The following is a 21,671-nucleotide window of genomic DNA, read 5'->3' as shown; positions in this document are numbered from 1 at the left end:
GCAGGGATCGTCTCTCTATCTGTTGCCGAATTGTACATTCCAAGCGCTTAGTACAGTGCTCTGCACATAGTAAGAGCTCAAGAAATACTATTGAATTTAGGTAATGGCGAATAGTACCTGACTTTTGAATTTGAAGCAGAGGACATGATAATGAGTCACCAAGTATGTTTTTTATTGTGACTTTTTTATGGTATATAAGTGTTTAATATGTACCAGGCGTTATACTATGTGCTGGGGATAGATACAAGTTAATCAGATTCCTGTCCCTGATAGGGCTGCCAGTCTTAATCCCCATATTACAGATGAGGCACAGAGAAATTAAGTGATTTGCCCAAGGTCGCACAGCAGACAAGTATTGGAGCTGAGATTAGAACCCTGTCCTTCTAATTCTAAGGATTGTGCTCTGTCCACTGGGCCAGACTGCTTCCCTGAGTGTTTTTCCTCTCTATTCCAAACACTTAGTGTTCTTGAGTGAAATTACTAAAAGAGAAAATTGCCATTAAAAATGATTGAAAAATCAAAAAATTGCATCTGCCATCTACAGTAGCAGCCAAGATGTGGATCGGTTGACTAATATTCCCTCATATTTCAGTTGCGATCTCAGTTTGAATTTGGGAAGTTTGAGCGATCACGTAAATCAGATTTCTATGGCTGTTGAGATTATCACAAGAGCTCAAGCATTCCACAGTCGTTTCTATTCAATACCTCTTTTCAGCGGTGTTAGAGAAATCCTTGGGTTCAGTAACACAGGTTTATATTACTTGCTGTTTATTGTTTCTTCAGTAGCTTTAATACTCCACCCAGCAACTGCACCCCGTCACAGGAATCAGTGACAGTGCCAGATTCTCTCTATTTCCGGCCCTCAAGCAGACGACTTGAAGTGAAGTCAAGTGCCATTATTCAGTTGACCTTATATCACATACCAAGCACACCGGCTTGACTTTCTCAGCTGTCCTACTGGGCTTCCCAGACGGTGCGATCGCCTCCAAGAGAACTCACCAACTGCACAGGCCTCAGGGACGTAATTTGTCATAAGATAGAGTTAGAGGTCACTCCATAAAGCCGGCTGTGTTCAGATGTCCGTAATTATTTTCCTGCATCAAATGGCCATGGCCGAAGTAAAATATTTACAGAGATTTCTTTTTACAATAACCGGGCGTGGGAGGCCGAGGCTACAAAGCAGTGGAGTAAACCATCTGTTGAAAAGATGTATGGTCTTTAGTTATAAATAGAGACTTTGACTCGTATTAACGTGTCATAGTTATAATGATCATAGGGGTCCTCTTCAAGAGGAGACAGACAATTTGATACGTAAGGGCTAAAAATAAAATTAATTGGACATACGTAGACTTGCTACTTGTCACAGTAGATTGAGGATGAAATAAAGCTAGGATTGAAGCAGTTGCCTCTATTTTTTAAAAACTACTGTTTTCTGGGCCATTCCCCCTACTTTTCTCCCCCCCATGAGATTTTCTTGTAATGCATTTAGGTCATAAGATTGGCAGATCTGCGAATTTGCCGGGATCTACTCGAGCATTAGGTGTCACATATTCTCAGAACGCCCATATAGCTGGTGTAGTTTTACCTTCAGGATTGTGAGTTTTCAGAAATTGTCCCATGGCCTAGAGGAAACGACACGGGCCTGTGAGTCAGAGGCCCCGGGTTCTGATCCTTTCCTACCCTTTGTCTGCTCTGTGACCTTCGGCAAATCATTCAAATTCTCTATGCCTCAGTTTCCTCAGCCCGTAGACTCTAAGCTCATTGTGGACAGGGAATGTGTCTACCAACTCTCTCGTATTGTACTGTATTATCCCAAACACTTAGTACAGAGCTCTGCACAGGGTAAACTCTCAATAAACCCGGCTGATTGATCCATCTGTAAAATGGGGATTAAATCCCCCTCCCTCCTACTTAGACTGAAAACACCCATGTGTGTTTGTCCTACCTGATTATCTCGCATCTACCCCAACGCTTACTTCAATGCTTGGCACGTAGTGCCCAACAAGTACCACTGTTATAATTATTATCAAGTCTCTCGGACCTTGTTGATGGTAACTCGGTTTTATTCTAACAATAGGATGGGACAGGTGATGCTTTTGAAGAGGACTGGTAGAGGAAATTAAAAACAAAATAAGTGGGGAGAAAGGGTTTTTTTGTTTTTTTGTTTTTTACAAAGCGTCAATTTCCTATCAACTTGATTGGGGATATAGAAGGAGCTCAGCCTCTCTTATTAAAGTGAGCTTTCAAGATATAATAAGTGGCTTTATCACCTTGCTCTTTTGCATAGCAAATTGAAAATTGACAGTACGGATATATCTTTAAAGTGGAATTGGTCCTAATAAGACAATGATGTAATTTTTAAAAAAGTTCTCTTTTCAACTGGCTACATTGCTCTACTAAGATAATTTTACTTTGGCTGACTGACTGTGACTGGATTTTGATGACTGGTGATGCATAGAGAGAAAGCAGATGGGAGTCAAAACACAACTCTCTATAACTCGAGCTCAAACACAGCAATTTGAGCCTTCAGAATGATTCCAGTAAATGATTTTCATGGTGATGTCAACTGAGGCATAATGTAAATAACTTCTGAAAGGAGCATGTAAACGATGTAAATCATTGAAGTGAGATTATTGCATTATTTTATGTCACAAAAATTATGAGTGGGGGTGGTTTGTAGGTTTTTTAAGTGTCCTGATCTTTTGTGCATCAGGATGCAATGCTAGAATTAATTTTCTCTTTGAGCTCAATCCTTCCATTGAGTGTGTGTTCATTAAAATGGGGATTGAGAATGTGAGCCCCACGTGGGACAACCTGATTACCTTGTATCTACCCCAGCGATTAGCGCTTAGAACAGTGCTTGGAAGATAGTAAGCGCTCAACAAATACCGCCATTATTATTATTGTGTGTCTTGGAGAGAGCGCTGTTAGGGAGTTCAGAGATGTTCTTCTAAAAATGTGTGTGCCTCTGGATTGAATGTGTTGCCGCACTGTTTGGAGAAATGGTTGTACATGTATGAGCCTGTCAGTCGATCAGTGGTATTTATTGAGCACTTACTGTATGCAGAGCACTGTATAAGCACTTGGGAGGGTACAATACGAAGGAATTGGTAGACATATTCCCAGCTCACAGTGAGTTTACAGTCTTGAGGCACATGCACTCTAAAACAAGTTTCCCTTGACATGGGGAGTGATCAAGAACGTAAATCCCACATTCTAGAAGTGAGTGAACTTGTCATATAATACCTTGTTTTCGTACACTGCTTTAAATTTTGCTTCCGCATCAGTGATCTTATTTTATCCTCACAACATCTGCTCTGATCGTTACCACAATCTAAAATCTCATTGTAGTCCAAACCACTTGAAGTAGATTCAAGCATCTCAAGTTTTATTGGTGGCACATGTAGCATCAGAAAACTGTTACTGGTTTTGGACGTACTTAATGAATGCAATGTTACTTTTCACCAGAATATGATGAAAACAGTAAATTCAGTTTCCCTTCCTGAGGTTCATGCTTACTAGGGGTTTTTAGTGATAGCTTATGTTGTAAATTAAGCAATCGTTCAGTCTGACTGCAGAAGACTAGAGTATGTATTTGGAAGAGGGCAGGAGAAACATGACCCCCTCCCCCTTGGGAGTTGATAATCTAATGAAGAAGACAGAAGTAGAAACAAGGGAGCAGATACAAGAGGAAATGGCAAGCAAGAGTGGAAAGATGAATAGATAAGTTGAGTACTTGGATTGAAATACACTTAAAGTGCCAAGGGTGACATGACCCAGAGTGTGGTAATTAATTGGGGAAAGATTCTTGGAGGATGTGGGATTTGAGGTGGAAGATCTGTGAGCCGGAGGGTTAGAAGGGGCAAGTTTATTGTGCCCAATTCATTTTTTGAAAAGTTGGACACATGTCATTTACATTCTGCCTAATGAGATCACGAACATATTTACAGTGCCGTGTTTTAATGTGATCTTTGTCCAAAGCGCACAGTTTCTTCAAAGTGCAAAACAGAAAGTGAAAATTATCGGCTCTGAGATTACGTAGCCAGTTAAATTTTGTGTTGGAATGCTGATTTTCATCCGAGGCAGGCTCAGGTGTGGCATTATTTTGATCAAAGGGCTTCTAATCAGCCGGTTACCCCCTCAAATGAATCTCTTGAATTTTGCATTGAATTCTTAAATAAGTTAGCCTTTAGGGACATTGATCTTGGACTAGATTTGTTCTCATTTATACACGTGGCCAAGAGCTGATGCCGTTTCACCGTTTGCCAATCTTTGCACTTATTGATGGAGCTAATGCATACCGAGCGCTCTTTTTAGGGGTCCTTTATGCTGAAGGCAAAACCAGTCATCTCCTGGGAAGCATGCTTGCAGGAATTCATTCATTCAATAGTATTTATTGAGTGCTTACTATGTGCAGAGCACTGTACTAAGCGCTTGGAATGTACAAATCGGTAACAGAGGCAGTCCCTGCCCTTTGACGGGCTTGTAGTCTAATTGGGGGAGATGGACAGACAAGAACAATAGCAATAAATAGAATCAAGGCAATAAATAGAATCAAGGCAACCCTGAATTGACTGTTTTAGATCCAGTCTCTTCCACGCTTCAGCTGAGGTATGGTGTAGACTGTGTACATGTGACAATCTCTGTGGTTTTACAGCCTCTTTCATTCCTGATGACTTCCCCCACATGCCAAACTGGCCATGTGTGAACACAGTCAGATGGTTGTGGCTTTGGTGGCAGAACTGCAGACAGTTATAAAGGCTTCAACCAGATCTTTAGGGAGCTATAGATTGGGTTGCTGTATGACAGACAAATGTATTTAGGCAGGAGAAAAGCTAAGCTCCAGACACCCATAATACATAGGTAGTGGAAAGAGGGAATCCTCAGGACACACTGTTTACCCTGGGGTAAGTTTTGTCACTATGCACCAAGGGGCTTGGTCTTTATGGAAGAAATAATTTTTAGGATCCTTAAGTCTAGATGGTGTTAGCAATCAGCGGTGGTTGGGAAGGGGGTAATGTTAACTAAAATAAGCCTATACACATAGAGGCCTAGGAAGGATTGATCATTCTATTTGACTTCCAAGTAGAACCCTGATTTACACGAACGGCATTACCAAAGACCTAAAATACAGTAGCTCCATTAGGTTCCGTCTCATCGTACGAATTCAAATTCACAAACTCATCTCCAAAGATTGCTGCTTTGACATCTCCTAGCGTGTTACAAGTATCCAGGTTCTCAGCCATCTGGTCCTCCGCCCTCCTTCTAATCACCTCACCCAGATGTAGTTTGAACTCCCGCTAAATGGAATAAAGACCATCCTGACTGTGGTGGCCATCTTAGGCAGTTTGGTTTGGGATGCCCAGATTATCAATATAGTGATTTAAATCACCGATCTTGTTTAGTCATGCAACATTACCACAGTTAAGCACCTAATGAATGAGTCCCAATTGCAGGAGCCGGTAATAAAATGAAAGAGAAATGGAGATAACTATAATATTTAGTTACCTTTGATTTTGGAGAGTGGGGGATTCGCAACAGATGGTGACCTAGCGGGTTTTTTTTCCCTGCCTTTCTCTAAGTGATTGAACCATTGGCTTCTCCAGCGTGACTCCATTCACTAGTACATCCATATTGACTTACGGATTGCTAACGGGTCATCAGTTCATTCTGTAAGGATTTGGGCTATTATACCGGCACACTTCAGGGGAGACCCCATGGCAGTAAATGAGTCATTTGTTTTGTCACCAACTCAATTTTATAAGCGACATTAGGGTATATTAAAAATGGGCCGACACGTTCTCAATCTGAGGTGACATTTTTCTTCACTTCTAAAATATCTGTTAAGCGCTTACTATATGTCAAGCACTGTTCTAAGTGCTGGGGTTGATCCATGTTAATCAGGTTGGTCACAGAAGAAGAAAGGTGAGATTGCTCTGAAGTGTCAATGGAAAATGGATTTTCCAGTGGTTGATGCCCGAGTCGAAAAATCAGTTCTTTTTGTTTCAATTCCCTCCAAATGGAAAAATCTACAAGATGAGGTGCAAAAATCCCATGTATTATAAGGATCGTCACTATACCCTTATATTTTGCAATTTGAATTTGGCCAGAAGTCACTGAGTTCTTTCAGCTCTAAATCACTGATTCAATTCCATCTAGGCCGTTTGTAAGCAGAAGTCACCATGACTTGACAAAACTAAAATCCATTAGACACACTGCTATCCCTGGATTTGCGCTCGAAATTGGTTCCGTGAAAATAGACTGCGTGCTAAACAGAGCAGTTTCCCTCAGGGAATTATGTCATTGTATTAATGCATTCCCAGAATCTAAAAAATCGGTCAAAATAAATATATCTACAAAAGATATCAACCCAGGAGTTAGTTATGCGATGGAGGAGTGGTGAATTGTTTTTTAATTATATTTTTTAAGTTACTGATGTCAGTTCAGCAGTGTCATCACTGCTATATTGAGAAGCCATATGATCTAGTGGATAGAACATGGGACTGAGAGTCACAAAGTCCTGGGTTCTAATCATGGCTTCACCACGTGTGTGCTGTGTGATCCTGGGCAAGTCATGTTACTTCTCTGTACCGCAGTTAGCACATCTTTAAAATGGGGGTTAAGATTGGGAGCCCAAGGTGGGACAGGGACTGCGTCCAACCTTCTGCCTGTTTATTGTTGTATTGTACTCTCCCAAGAACTTAGAACAGTGCTCTGCACAGAGTAAGCACTCAAAAAATGCGATTGATTAGCTTGCATCTACCCCAACACTTAGTACAGTGCCCGGCAGATAGTAAGCACTTAACAAGTGGCATTAAAAAAAACTTACCTTTCAAATGGTTATCCTTGTGGTGAGGGATTGTCTCTGCCAACTGTTCATAGTGTACTTTCCCAAGCGCGTAGTACAGTGTTCTGCTCGAAGTGCATGCTCAGTGAGTACCACTGATTGCTCTCCCATCTGGTTTAACCGAAAGCTAACTGGAACTAACACTGGATGTTTTCTTAGCTAAGTATTATCAACCAACGCTCAATTGAAATAGGCTTTGATTATTCTACGAAGTCAATTTAAATACTTGAGAGGAGGGCGATATCAATAGTGAAATTCCGTAGCGCAAAGCTTTAAAAGAAGAGCGTAACAGGGAGGTGGCTTATATCACACTCATGAGGGAGGTGAGCTGTATCTGCAGATCGGAAATCACAAAGTTCAGTAACCCCTTTTGTGTCATCCGAAAGAGGATTCCATTGGCGCTCCAGGGCTAAGCTTTTTACAGGACAATGATGAGCAATTGGTGCATTGCAACATAGCACATGGAAAATTGCAATCTGCTTACAAATGATGCAGAGCAGGAAAGGCTCAGGCAAGAATGACATCAATAATTAATCATTAATAATAATAATAATTGTGGTATTAAATGCTTACTATCCTCTAGACTGAGAATAACTACTCAATAATAATAATAATAATAATAATTGTGGTATTTGTTAAATCCTTACTATCCTCTAGACTGTGAGAATAACTACTCCTTAATAATGATGATAATTGTGGTATTTGTTAAATGCTTACTATCCTCTAGATTGTGAGCTCGTTGTGGGCAAGGAATGTGTTTGATGTTATATTGTACTCTCCCGAGTGCTTAGTACAGTGCTTTGCACACAGTAAGTGCTCAAATACAAATAATAATAGTATGTGTCAGGCACTCTACCAGGCACTGAGGTGGCTAAAGGCAAAATTCAGGTTGGACGCAGTCCCTGTCCCAAGCGTGGGGCTCACAGTCTTAATCCCCATTGTACAGATGAGGGAACACAGGCCAAGAGAAGTGAAGTGACTTGGCCAAGGTCCACAACAGACAAGTGGCGGAGCTGGGATTAGAACTAAACACTTACTATGTGCTGTAGATAGGTGCTAATTGGGTTGGAAACAGTCCCTGTCCCACTTGAAGCTCAGCATCTTAATCCCCATATTACAGATGAGGAAATTGAGTCACAGTGAAGTGACTTAACCAAGATCACCCAGGAGAAAAGTGGCAGAGCCAGAATTAAAACGCAGGTCTTTCTGCCTCCCATCTTATGCCCCATCCACTAAGCTATTCTGCTTCTCATGAAACCACTCAGGTTGCAAGACATTGTGGAGCAGATGAATTTCTGAAAGGCCAAATGGTTTCATGAAGCATACGCAGAGAAGTACATTGAAGTAAATGGCAAAGAAATTGAAGAAGGGCAAAACCACACCTAAATTCCTCCAAGCGGACAGAGCCAACACAAGAGATGCAAACAGCATCCATCAGTTAGTAGCCATAGTGACACTATTGGTGGACTCCCTGTCCATGCAGAAGAAATGAGAACCTTTTGTCTTCACCGCTTGGTCATCAATGCCGTGCATTTCAGAATGTTGGGTAGGAAATGGACTTCGGGAGAGGCAGTTTCTGTAACCAAAAAAGGGCCTTCAGAGGAATGCATGTGCCAAATCCCCGAACTATTACGTTCCCAGCTGAGGGACTGGGAAGCCTCCAGGAGTCAGACATACAAGTTACGTGTGAAGCGGAACAAAATCGGACAAACTAGCTTACAGGCTGGAAAATAAGATCAAAAGACTGATGCTTGGCTGACAGTCCTGACCACACCCTGTACACACAAAATTGATCGATCCCTTATGTGGATCTGTTTGCGGTTTACAGCCCCTGGCACTTTACACTTTAGTATCTTAATCCCACTATGACATCCCCTGCTCCAATATTTTCTCCGCCCCTTGCATTTCCCCTGAAGAGGATGACAAGAGAAGAATGAGAAAAATTAGACCAGCACAAACTATGAACTTGGCCCCTGGAGCTTCATCTTTTTGTTCAACAAGTCAAGACCCAGGTCAGCTGTCTTTTCGGGACTGATTAAGGGACCACCTTCTTGGGTGAATATTCTCTTCCCCCCCACTTCTCCTTGACTTTGCCATCAAGGTTCCCTCAAAATTTAAATTTCTGCTTAATATTTGGAGGCTCCTTCCTTCCAAAGTGCATCTAGGTTGGGAAGTGGAGAAAGAAAGGGGAAATAGCGCCTGGGACCGGGGGTTATTGAGAAGCGAGCAGCACGGCATTGTGGATAGAGCACGGGCCTGGTAGTCAGAAGGTCATGGGTTCTAATCCCCACTCTGCCGCTTGTTTGCTGCGTGACCTTTTTCAAGTCACTTCACTTCTCTGGGCCTCAGTTCCCTCACCTGTAAAATGGGGATTGAGCCTGTGAGCCCCACCCAGGACAGGGACCATGTCTAACCCAATTTATCTGTGTCCACCCCAGCGCTGAGTACAGTGTCTGGAACATAGTAAGTGCTTACCAAATTCCACAATTATTGTTCTGAAGAGTCTTGTTCGAGCATCTGGTCTCGGGAGAACGCGTGGGGCAGATTTTTCCTGATGTGCAGCAGTAGCACACTCCTGCACAGCTCTCCACCTTCTGCACCCCTTAAATACTTCAGAGCACTCTATGCTGAAGGGGGTTTTTGAACTTAAATAGGTTTTAAGTTCCCAAATGCTTGGATTAGAAATTATACCTACAGTGCCATTGACATTTTTAAGTGGAGACCCTGTGGATATGTGTGATTCAGTTTTTGAACTCTCAGTTTGATGCAGGCCTTACATTTACACTCTGTGGTGTGATTTCTCCGGACCTCTGCGGGCTTTGTTCACCAAAGAAAAATGATTGAATTCCAAGATCGAGGGAGCTGACAAATAACAAAAAGTACCGTCCATTAATCACTGGACTGACAGTTTAATCATCCTAAGTACTCTTCTCAAATTGGGCTCACAAAAGAACAAAGTCAGAATAAAATGGCAATTTTGCAGCAAGGCAAAAAAGTAAAAGGTGAGCCAAAGATTTGAAAATGAAACATGAAAGTCATGGGAGAAGAGCACCTCCTCCCTGCTCCTGCTGGCATTTGAAGAGACTCGATTCCTTTTTAGGGAACATAGTCTCCTCCACAGTCTCTCTAGAAACAGCTACTGGCCTGCCCGCTCTAGCCATCATGCTTCCCAGGCCCTTTGAAATTTCCCCTTTTTTGACCAAAGTTTTACCAAATCATTTGGCCAGTGAACATTGAAAGGTTTCCTGATCCATGAACCGTTTCTTAAATGAAGGAAATGGCTTATCTCCGTATCTTCTTCCAGTCAATCGGTAATGTTTAGGGTGCGCTTATTGCCGTATGAACTAAGCACTTGGGAGAGTACAGTACAACGAATTTAGTGGACACGGTCCCTTTTCTGAAAAGGAAAAAGGGTAGGGTGGGGTAAGCCCACGAGTTAGTGCTTTAATCAGTTAGTGATATTCACTGAGCTCTCACTTTCTGCCAAGCCTTAACCTAGGCACTTAAAAGAGATGGAATATACGAGGTATAAGTGCCACTCTTGGGGCTGCTACATATGCATAGGCTCAGGGGGCATCCAAGTGCTAAATGGCAGCTGGGGGGACTGTGACCCAGGCATATTAAAAATAATCAGGGAAGGCATATTAAAAAATAGTCGACTTCCACCACCACAGTCAGTAGAAGCGTCTACTTCTGTAACCTCTTGCATTTTAACGGTATGACGTTCTGCTTTGAATTACCTCATCAAGACTGAAGGATAGTTTAGTGATGTTTACCATTGCCATAAGGGAATTCCATACTATTCTTTTAGAGGATATGGAATGGATTCTAATTTATAACAAATGTATAGGGAAGTATACTCTACAATGCAGCAGTGAGGTCCAAGAAGAGAACCTGATGGTGACCTAGGATTTGCCTCTGCTGGAAAAGGGAAGAGAATAAGTGTGAAAGCAAGGCGAATGGGAAGAGGGAAAGCAGATTTTCTGCCCTAGGCCTTGTTTGTTTTATGAATTTTAAGGAGGTCACTAGTAGGCTCTTTAAAGTTTTTACACTTTGGGTGTTGTGAAAACTCCACTTGCTCTTGGGGAATGAAAACTCCTTGTTAAGCCTTTGGAAAGGTTTGGACCACACCCGACAAACGGAAGTTGGAACATTTTGCTTTGACTTGGCAAAGCAAACTTATTTTCAAAAGGTATCATTTTCTCAGTTTTCTATATCTGGTAGGAGAGGGAGTAGGAGTTTAGGGAAATTTATTTTAATCTCAGTGAAACAACCTGCACCCTAGACGGGTCTAAATAATGACTGTTTGTCTTGTTTTGAAAGCATGTTTTTCAAAAGGGCACTTGGGAAGTGAAAGTTTTGTGATAAAACTTTTTTTGTATTAAATATCAAGGACAACTTTTAAGACTTTTGTTCTTTGTTTTAGTTGCTCTGTGGCCTAATTTTGCTTTAGGTTAATTTCCCAATTTATCTCAGAATGCTTTTATTTTTTTTTCCTTCAGAGAAAAACAAATGCGAGACTCTGTTACCAAAGCTAATGCCTGTGATTTCCAAGCAAATTTAGGGACTTGTTTAGCCTTTCCATTCTTCCTAACAGAACTTTTCATTGGTTAATTTCTGCCAATCAAGATTGTGTCATTCAGATTGTGTTAAAAAGAAACTCCTTTAAGATAAACCCAGTTCTGTCAGAGCATGTGTTTTCATTATGTATTTTAGCTAGACTATGGTTAGGAAATTCAGAAGTGTTGATCCAAAAAGGAGAGCCTGTTGGGAGACAACAGTGCTCATCACATAATAAGCGCTTAACAAATACCAACATTATTATTACTACTGCGTGGAGCACCGTGAACAGTACTGGGCGAACTTTGCCTAACGAATGGCATCACAGTAATGCAGATCCCACAAATTTGGGTAAGCTTGTTATGGGCAGGGAGCGTGTCTGTTTATTGTTGTATTGGACTCTCCCAAGCACTTAGTACAGTGCTCTGAACACAGTAAGCGCTCAATAAATACGATGGACTGACTTTGAGGAGGCAGCAGGGTGTAGTGCAAGTCATAGTATTTATTAGGTCCTTATTGGGTGCAGGGCACTGTACTAAGGGTTGGGAGAGAGTACGGAGTTGGCAAGTAGGTACGGTTCCGGTCCCTCGGGCTCATAACCTAAAGAGCCCAGGCTTGGGAGTCAGGAGACCCAGGTTCTTCTTCCCAGCTCCACTTCGTACCTTTTGTTGCACTTGGGGCAAGTCACAAGTTCTCTGTCCCTCAGCTCCCTCATCTGTAAATAGGGGATAAAATATCAGTGTATCTTAAGCTGTGACCCCCATTTGGGACAGGTACTGTGTCTGATCTGATTATCTCGGTGCTACTCTATGCTTAACACGGAGCTTGGCATACAACAGTCACTTGACACATTTCAGTGGTAGTATTATAACTAACTGGGTGTAATTAAGCGACTGGGAATAGATGAGTAGATTTTGAGGACACTTTGTCATTAAGGAGGTTCTTTATTAATAAACCTGTTCCATCAAAGATTTGGCTAGATTGAAAGGTGAGAAGCATGATGTTATAAAGCTGAAGGAAATACATCAGCTGTCTGTAACCTCAGTTATCAGTAAGATGCTGTTGATGCCCGTCGTCTTGTTTTGTTTTGTTGTCTGTCTCCGCTCTTCTAGACTGAGAGCCCGTTGTTTGGCAGGGATTGTCTCTATTTGTTGTTGAATTGTACTTTCCAAGCGCTTAGTAGAGTGCTGTGCACACAGTAAGCACTCAAAACGATTGAGTGAATGAATAAAGAAGGGTGTATATAGCATTACCTCTAAGCTCTTCAGAAGACGTCAAATAAAAGGGAATGTTTGGCAAAGCTGCCCACCAAGCTTAATCTTTTTCAAAAATGTATTTTTACTGTCCCAGCAAAAAGGCTCCAGGCTAATGCATTGTGTATATTTTTTTATTTCAACAGAAATTAGCAGAGTACGGAAAGATATGTATAATGATACATTAAATGGCAGTACAGAGAAGAGGAGTGCGGAACTACCAGATGCGGTGGGACCTATTGTACAGTTACAAGAGAAACTATATGTGCCTGTAAAAGAATATCCGGATGTAAGTTTATTTTTTAGTTATTTATATTAATGATTTTTTAAATTATAATTCTTTTATGTAAAACTCTGTCTTTTGATGAACGCATTGGATGTGGGTCGGAAAATGCATCATCTAAGGTGGGAAATGGAAATTTTAAACAAAAAATGTAATAATAATTATGGTGTCTGGTAAGCGCTTACTATGTGCCACGCACTGTCTGAAGCGCTGGGGTTGGGTACAAGCAAATCGGGTTGGACACAGTCCCTGTCCCTCATGGGGCTCACAGTCGCAATCCCAGTTTTACAGCTGAGGGAACTGAAGCCCAGAGAAGTGAAGTGAATTGCTTAAGGTCATCAAGCTGACATGTGGGGGAGACAGGATTAGAACCCATGACCACTCTCATGTAAACACACTCGCAGCCTGCCTTTTTCTGCTGATGTCTTTTTTGTTAGAAGTTATACCTTTTTAAAAAAAATTGGGAATGTGTATATGCTAAAAATGCTGACATTTGTGGTTTCAATTCAGTGCAAGGATGAATTCCAGCTAAGTATGGCTAAATATGACATGACTTGAAAGTGCAGTGTTTCTTTATTTTACTCTTTGTGTGGGTTGCTAGGGATCCACACGCAATTGGATTTTGCTTTGGATGAGGTTCAATTTAAGACAACAAACAGGGGAGCGGTAACCAGTGTAGGTAACAGTGCTGGCCAGCTCAGATTTTCAAGATCCATAGTGGAGAGAGCGGGGCTCTGAGGGGATTGGAAGGATTGTTGGTCAGTTGGTCATATTTATTGAGCGCTTCCTGTGTGCAGAACACTGTACTAGGCCCTTGGGAGAGTACAATAGAACAGACACATTCCCCTCCCACAACAGATTGCTTGAAGAGGGAGGAAGTGGAAGCAAATGGTGTAGGCTCATGTTACTTCTCCTCTCCACTGCTGCTTCTTTGGAACTCTCACCGGAGGCGTCCTTCCTCCTTCCCCCCCAAGTCTGGTAATGGTAAGGTGGAGCCGGTCCAGGCCTCGAAGAGGCCTCCAGGGACGGAATGTTGTGGACAGGGAATGTGTCTACCGACTCTCCCAAGCGGTTTGTAGAGTGCTCTGCACACGGTAAGCACTCAGTAAATACCCTTGATTGATCGATTGTTTAGAGCTGCTGTTGTCCTGGTGCTGGGGGGAGTGGCTCTCCCCCCAAAGCAGCATGGCACCTGTGCAGCTTGCAGGTGTTTTCCCCCATGTCCAGGGCACAGCCGGGGACACCGGGTGGAGGCCAGGGTGGGTGAAGGACCCCAGCCCCCAGTGGGTGCGGGATGCCCGGCCAGAAACAGGATGATGGCCGCGATCGTCGCCTCTTCCTCCTCCTGTTAGCACAAGCCAAGCAATGGAGCCTTTGTCTTGATGCCTCCTCTGATCCCTACCTGGCTCCTTCTCCTAAATGTGCCCCTTTATCCCCTCGGGAGTCAGCGCCCCTGGTTCCATACCATTCTAAATGCGTCTTCGTCTCTATCACAGGGAGATTGGGACCTCTAGACTGTAAGCTCCCTTCTAGATTGTAAGCTCGTTGTGGGCAGGAAACATGACTACCAACTTTGTTGCCATGTACTCTCCCAAACACCTAGTACAGTGCTCTGCACACAGTAAGCGCTCAGTAAGTACCACTGATCAATAGATTGACCTACCACAGGCATCCCACCCGCTTTTTCAAGCACTTGTATTAGTCCCACTTGATATGCCAGATCCAGTAATTTCCAGCCTCGTGCTCTTTCCACTAGGCCTCTGCTTCCCCATAGAATTGGTAGGCACATTCTCTGCCCTCAAGGAGTTTCCACAGTCTGGTGCAGATGGTAATGCCACCGCCAAGCGAGCCTCTCTCCCCTCGTCCCCCTCGTCCCCCTCGTCCCCCGCCTCCCATCCCGCCCCCTCCACCTAATTCCAAGACAGTTCCAATGTACTGAGGTCATTTCCCCTTTCAAATTGCCCTTATTTACCCGGTTCAACAGGACTGAAACCTGCCAGACTACAGTCTTTCCCATTTCAACAAGTGTTCTCTTCTTTACAGAGTCCTCCTGCTCCCTTGAGCAATGCCCTAACAAATTTCTGATTCTGTCACACTAACAGTGGTAGATCTATTGTTTATGCACTCCATTAGTTTATTCACCTTTTTAATATCTTGCTGTTTTGTTGTGTTTTTCTTCCACTCCCACTGGATTCGTACAATTTTGGCCTTCTGGTATCCCCCTGAGATTTGGGGACAGGGTTCATGGCTTTTATTGTACTATCCAAGGCCTTCATGCAGCCCGCTGCACGCACCATAGGCAGTCACACAGTACTGGAGACTTAATGAATTGATGTTATTTTTAAGATTCAACCTGAGGCGATTTGGCAAGTTATAGTTTGGAATATAGAGCGGACCATCTGAGTTTATTCGATTTAATTTCTGGTTCTGGCATGGTCACAGAAAGAGGAGAGTTCTTACAGCAAGAGGCATTTAGTCTTCTCCCATGAGTCTACTTTCTTAGTGGATGAAGTCTTTAGATTAGCTCACTGAGGGCAGGGGACGTGCCTACCAGTTCTATTATATTGTGTTATACTCCCCCAAGTGCTTTGTACAGTCCTTTGCACACAGTAAGGGCTCAATAAATATGATGAGAAGCAACTTGGGGTAGTGGACAGAGCATGGACCTGGAGTCAACGTCATGGGTTCTAATCCTTTCATGGCAACTTGACTGCTTTGTGACCTTGGGGAAGTCACTTAACTTCTGTGCCTCAGTTACCTTATATGTAAAATGGGGACTGAGGCTGTGAGCCCTTCGTGGGACAAGGGACTGTGTCCCACCCAATTAGTTTGTATCCACTCCAAGCACTTCGTACAGTGCGTGGCAAATGGTAAGCACTTAACAAATACTGTTGTAAATGTTGTTGTTATGATAGATTGATCATTCCTATTTAAAATGCATTAGGTAGCAACAAACATTAGGCACAGACTGCTACTAGTCTTGGAAGCCTGTTCCTTTGAAATCAGATTGCCACTTGGCAGATTTATAAACATTGACCCAAAAGAAAGGCCTGAACTTAAAGCAGTGGGGTTAATGAATGGTTTTTCCATCCCCTCCCTTTCTTTAGGCCTTTATGGTTACTTTGTTTAGTCTGTTTGAAATGATTTTCCCTGCAAGTGTTGTGACATTGTTTTAATTGTATGAAGCCCCAGCACTAGCCTGATAAATCAACTCAGAATGAATTCTTGTGCGATGGAAACAATATTAACTTGGAAATTGGTTGCAGTAGACAAAGCAGCAGCTATGATTACATTTTTTTTTTCCATTGCCTACTTAAAATATTGTGAGACAGAGATGACCTCGACCATTTCAAGTGGGGAAATATTTTGGATGCTGGTAGTAACCAGTTCGAGAAGCCAAGCTTCCTTTTTGGCCTCCGGAGCAGCTTGCACCATTCCGTTAATAAATGGTGCAAATTACACTTTTTTGCATGCTTTAGAATTATTTTTATATGTTAAGCTCTTACTATGTGCCAGGCACTGTACTAAGTACTGGGGTAGAAACAGGGTTGGATGATGATGATGATGATGCTATTGGTTAAGCTCTTACTATGTGCCAAGCACTGTTCTAAACCGTGGGGTAGATACAAGGTAATCAGATTGTCCCATGTGGGGCTCACAGTCTTAATCCCCATTTTACAGATGAGGTAACTGAGGTGTAGAGAAGTAAAGTGACTTGCCCAAAGTCACTCAGCTGATAAGTGACAGAGCCGGGATGACAGTCCCTGTCTCGCGTGGGGCTCCCATTCTTAAACCCCATTTTACAGACGAGGGAACTGAGACACAGAGAAGTGAAGTGATTTGCCCAAGCTTATATAGCAGACAAGTTTATCATTGATTGTTATATTGTACTCTTCTAAGAACTTAGCACACTGCTCCCTACAGAGTAAGCGATCAGTAAATATGATTGACTGGTTGATAAGTGTCAGAGAAGGGACTAGAACCCAGGTTCTTCTTACTCCCAGGCCCGTTCTTTATTCACTAGACCACGCTACTTCCCTTAGCATTTCTCCTCGCTGTGTTGTCCACACACTTGGAGATGAATTCTCTATTTACCCCACCTCAGCCCTACAGCACCTATGTTCACATAGAAAAATTCACTTCAAAGTCTGTTTCCCCCTTTAGACTGTGAACTCTTTGCAAGCAGGGAACGTTTCTACAAACTCTAAGTTGTTCTCTCCCAAGCGCTTAGAACAGTGTTCTGCCCAGTAAGTTCTCAATAAATATGACTGAATTTTATCCAGTCAAAGCCATGCAGTTAAAGAATGAATTATGTATTCCCCAGTGGTCCTTGATGGGGCAGTGCTGCCAGTTTTTTTTCCTTTTTCCATAATGGCATTGTTTACTCTGTGTCAAATGCTGTTCTAAGCGCTGGGATAGGTGCAAGTTAATTAGATGGACCACGATACCTGTCCCGCGTGGGGTTCACCGTCTAAGTGGGAAGGCGAACAGGTATTGAATCCCCATTTTGCAGAAGAGGAAACAGAGGCACAGAGAAGTCAGGTGACTTAACTGAGATCACCCAGCAGATAAGTGGCAGCGAGGGATTAGAACCCAGGTCGCCTGACCCCCAGGCTCGTGCTCTTTCCACCAGGCCAAGCTGTTTTGAGGAGTACGTCAGACTGGACAGCAGACCAGGATGTGCCTTATGGTTAGCCCATCCTGGAGGTGCTCCTTACGTCCCCTGGAGTTCTCTCGGCTCACTTTCTCCATCTCCCGGGAGGCCCTTTGTCACCTAACACCTTTGGAACATCATCTATCATGTAGTTTGATATATAACTGGGTGGACTCTTTCAAGGTCTTCTGGGCACGCTATGCTTTGAAATAGGAATAAGGCGTGTCCCTTCCCCCTCCACCCTGGCCAGAGGTTGGGGTGGGCGAGTGGTGATTGCCCGACTTGGCCGGGGATGGGCCCACCGGGCATGCTTCCCAGGGGGTCCGGAGGGACCTGCCGAGGTCTTGGAATCTCTAGCTGGGGTTAGCGTTTCCTTTCTCTGGTGACTTGCCCTAATCCTCTCACTGCCTAAAGGGTAATTGTCTTATAAATGGGATGTCATCAGTAGGAGGAGGAAGCGTCTCTTAGCCTGTGTTAGTGAAATCGCTAGAAGCATCAGAAGAAACAAAAATAACCGATGCACTTTCTGTTTCTCAAAATAAACTGGCACTTAAAAAGTGTGCGTCATGTAGTCAAAGAACTGAAATCATGGCAAGCAGCATGGCCTAGTGGCAAGAGCACGGGCCTGGGAGTCTGAGGACCTGGGTTCTATTCCTGACTCCACCAATCATCTGCTGGGTGACCTGGGACAAATTGTCTAGTTTCTCTATGCCTCATTTCCCTCATCTGCAAAATGCAGATTCAAACCCTTTCTCCCTCCTACTTAGACTGTGAGCCCCTGTGGGACTTTTCTCGTATTGATCCCAGCGGTTGCCACATAGTAAGCGCTTAACAATTGCCAAAGTTATTAATATTATATCCCTGTATGCTCATTCCTGTGCTCTTAGAGTGTGGTGATTTGAGCCAGGAGATTTAGGGGATGAAAAGTTAATCCTCGCCCTTGGCATTTCCTCTCTGTCAGTGGCCCCCAGAACTTGATATTCTTGACTCATCATCTTCACATTAGTGCCCCACTTGCTTCTTTAACCATCTCCCTGCCCCCCACCCTGCCCCGGTGGAAAAGATAACGCATTCTTTATGTTGGGTCCTATGAATCCTGTTTTGTTGGCATCCATACCTAGCTCTCCAATCAACAATAAGGTTTGCTTTTTTTGTTCAATGCCAGGCATTGAACTAAGTGCTGGGATAGAGAGAGTCTGCGCAGGCTGGACACAGTCTCTGTCCCACTTGGTGCTCACAGTCCAAGTAGGAGGGAGAATGGGTACCGAACCCCCATTCTACAGACAAGGTAACTGAGGCGCAGAGAAGTTGTGACTTGCTCAAGGTTAAACGGCAGGCAAGTGGCAAAGCTGGGATTAGAACCCAGGTCCTCTGACTCCCAGGCCTCTGCTCTTTCCACTAGGCCACAGGATTGAGCGCACAGTCTGGGCAGAGCTGTGTTCGGAAAGGTTGGGGGGGGGGTAGGGTGGAGATAGTGGACATAATCCTTTCCCACAAGGACTTCATCATCAAGCAGGGAAGACAGGAAAATCACAAAGGAATTATGGATCAGTATGAAAGCACCAAATAGGTAGTTAAGTGAATGCTAGAATAGTGGGAAAAGCCATTTCAGAGTTTGACAGAAACCATCCCAGAAAACCACTATGGTATTTATTATTCCCAGGTGCCTGGTGGAACTCACTGCTACAGAAAACTTCGTGGGTAGAAACTACAATATCTTTTGCTTAAAGACATATACTCCTCTGTCCCACCGCCACCCACTTTCCTTCCCTAGGCTTTCCACAGGATAACCCAGGATGGGGCTGTAGACTGTCAGTCTAGCCGTCTAGCTGTAGACAGCCTTCTAGACTGTTAGCCTGTTGTGGGCAGGGATTGTCTCTTTTAGTTGCTGAATTGTACTTTCCAAACACTTAGAACAGTGCTCTGCACACAGCAAGTGCTCAATAAATACTATTGAATTAGTGAATGATTGAGGGAGAGATAGGGGAATGTGAGGTCATCAGCCTTATTGGTTTTTCTTTAGATTTTCATTGGATTCTTCAAAATATCAAAATTCCCTTGGGAAATCTCTGCTTCGATGCCAACATCTCAAACTTGACATGTCCAAAACAGAACCTCTCATCCTTCCCAGACTTTGTCCACCCCCCGACTTCCCCATCACCATAGACAACACCAAGATCCTCCCTGTTTCACGTGCCCACATCCTTGGCATTACCCTAGACTCATCCCTCTCATTTAGTCCTAACCTTGAATGTGCCACCAAATCAGGTGGGTTGCGCCATCGCAACATCTCTAGAATCTGCTCCTTCCTCTCCATCCAAACTGTTATCCTGCTGATCCAAGCTCTCACGTTATATTCCACCTTGACTATTGATCGTTTGAGCCTCCTCCCTGACCTCCCTGCCTCCCGCCTCTCCCTTCTCCAGCCGGTCCTGCACTCTGCTGCCCGAATCATTTTTCCCCAAAATGGTTCAGTCTGCTTTTCCCCACTTCTCAATAAACTCCAGTCATTGTTGTCCATCTTCCTACATGTCACAGAGAAACTCCTTACCATCAGCTTTAGGGCACTCGGTCTCCTCTCCCCCTCAATCAGTCATGTTTACTGAGCACCTGGTGTGTGGAGAGTACTGTACTAAGTGCTTGGGAGAATTCAGTATGACAGTTGGTAGAAATGCTCCCTGTCCACAAGGTACCTTACATTGCTGATTTACTACAACCCATCTCTCACACTTCTCTCTGGTGCCGACTTAGTCGCTTTACCACCATCTTGCCTGCTTCACTGCTGTCTCTTTGCCCATGTCCTTCCTCTGGTCCGGAACCCACTCGCCCCTCATCTGACAGACCACCATTCTCCCCACCTTGAAAGCCCCCCTAAAATCACATCTCCAAAAGTAGCTTTCCCTGACTAAGCCCTCCTTTCCCCACCCTTATTTGTCACCCCCCCTTCTACATCTCCTGTCCACTTGGCTCTGTACCCCTTAAGCTCTCAGTGCTCACCCCATCCTCAGTTTCTCCAAATGCCTGTCTCCTCCCCTTGTCTGTAAGCTCCTTTTGGGCAGAGAAGGTTTCTATCAACTCTATTGTATTCTTCTCCCAAACACCTAGTTGTGCTTGGCCCACAGTAAGCACTTAAAAACTTACCACTGATTTTTGAGCTTCCATTTCCTGTAGTTTAGGTTAAGAACTCTTCATCTCATGGGGGAAAATGTTTGTCTTTCACCAGACCTCTTTTAATTCCTAAAAATCAGAACTGAGATGACAATCCTGTAATCAAGTCAATGTACCTGACTTAAATAGTGTCAATACCATGAGAAGACAATAAAAATGCAAAAATTAGACTCATTAAGGGAATACATCCAGAATTCCCTTAGTGTGGTCTGTTGTCCATTCTTCCATGACAGAGGTTTAGGTTCCTGAAGAACCATGCAATTCAGAAACTTTTCCTAGAGGGGCCCACAGGTCACACCTGACCCTGCTTGCTGATGCCTACTGTCAGAGGAATAACCCCTCCCTAATAGCACGCATTCTGTGGCTATCTAGTGGGGGAAACAGGTGGCGTGGTAGAACTGTATGTAATCGTGTGGTGGATAAGAGTTTCAGAAGCCATTTACTTAATTTTTGACTTGATTTAATCAGATTCCCGCTTTAGATCTCAAAGTTTGTAGATTTTGCTGTTTTTCAGGAGTCCTCATGCAGCAACTCTGTCTTGCTGTTAAAGGGTTAGACTGGTTAATAAATTCTCTACTCAACTTGCTGGCTACTGCAGTCCTTTTAGAGGATCAGATTTCCCCAACGAGTTGTTAAATCTTCTTATTACTAAATAAATTCACAATCGAGGCAATTCAATGTAATGTGGGCCTTTAAATCTCTCTAGTCTGGCTACATGAACTGCTCTTTTTAAAACCAGGGATCCTATTCATTTGTCTTTCACCATTGTTTGACCTTTTGAATTTATAATTACAAGTAATTGGAAATCCATTTTCTTTAAAAATTTGTCAGAAATTAGGCTACCTCGATTTTAGCAATATCCAAAATGAATTTTTAGACAAATTTACAATTTCTCTCCAAGCACAC

At 43.3% G+C, this 21,671-nt stretch overlaps 1 protein-coding gene across 8 annotated transcripts in view; it reads left to right on the top strand.

Moving 5' to 3' along the window:
- The window catches only part of QKI (QKI, KH domain containing RNA binding), a 186,729-nt gene that overhangs the window by 36,500 nt on the left and 128,558 nt on the right, over window positions 1–21,671 (top strand). For all 8 annotated transcript variants that reach the window (XR_005659769.1, XM_029053770.2, XM_029053742.2 and 5 more), the window contains exon 2: window positions 12,807–12,949. Coding sequence is in view for 7 of the 8 variants with exons in the window: in XM_029053770.2 (XP_028909603.1) it covers window positions 12,807–12,949 (143 nt within the window). In the remaining variant the exon portion in view is untranslated. The remainder of the gene's footprint in view (window positions 1–12,806; window positions 12,950–21,671) is intronic.

This window comes from Ornithorhynchus anatinus, chromosome 2 (assembly GCF_004115215.2).
Source record: "Ornithorhynchus anatinus isolate Pmale09 chromosome 2, mOrnAna1.pri.v4, whole genome shotgun sequence".
Classification (NCBI taxonomy): Eukaryota; Metazoa; Chordata; class Mammalia; order Monotremata; family Ornithorhynchidae; genus Ornithorhynchus; species Ornithorhynchus anatinus.
This window is presented reverse-complemented; position numbering and strand designations above follow the sequence as displayed.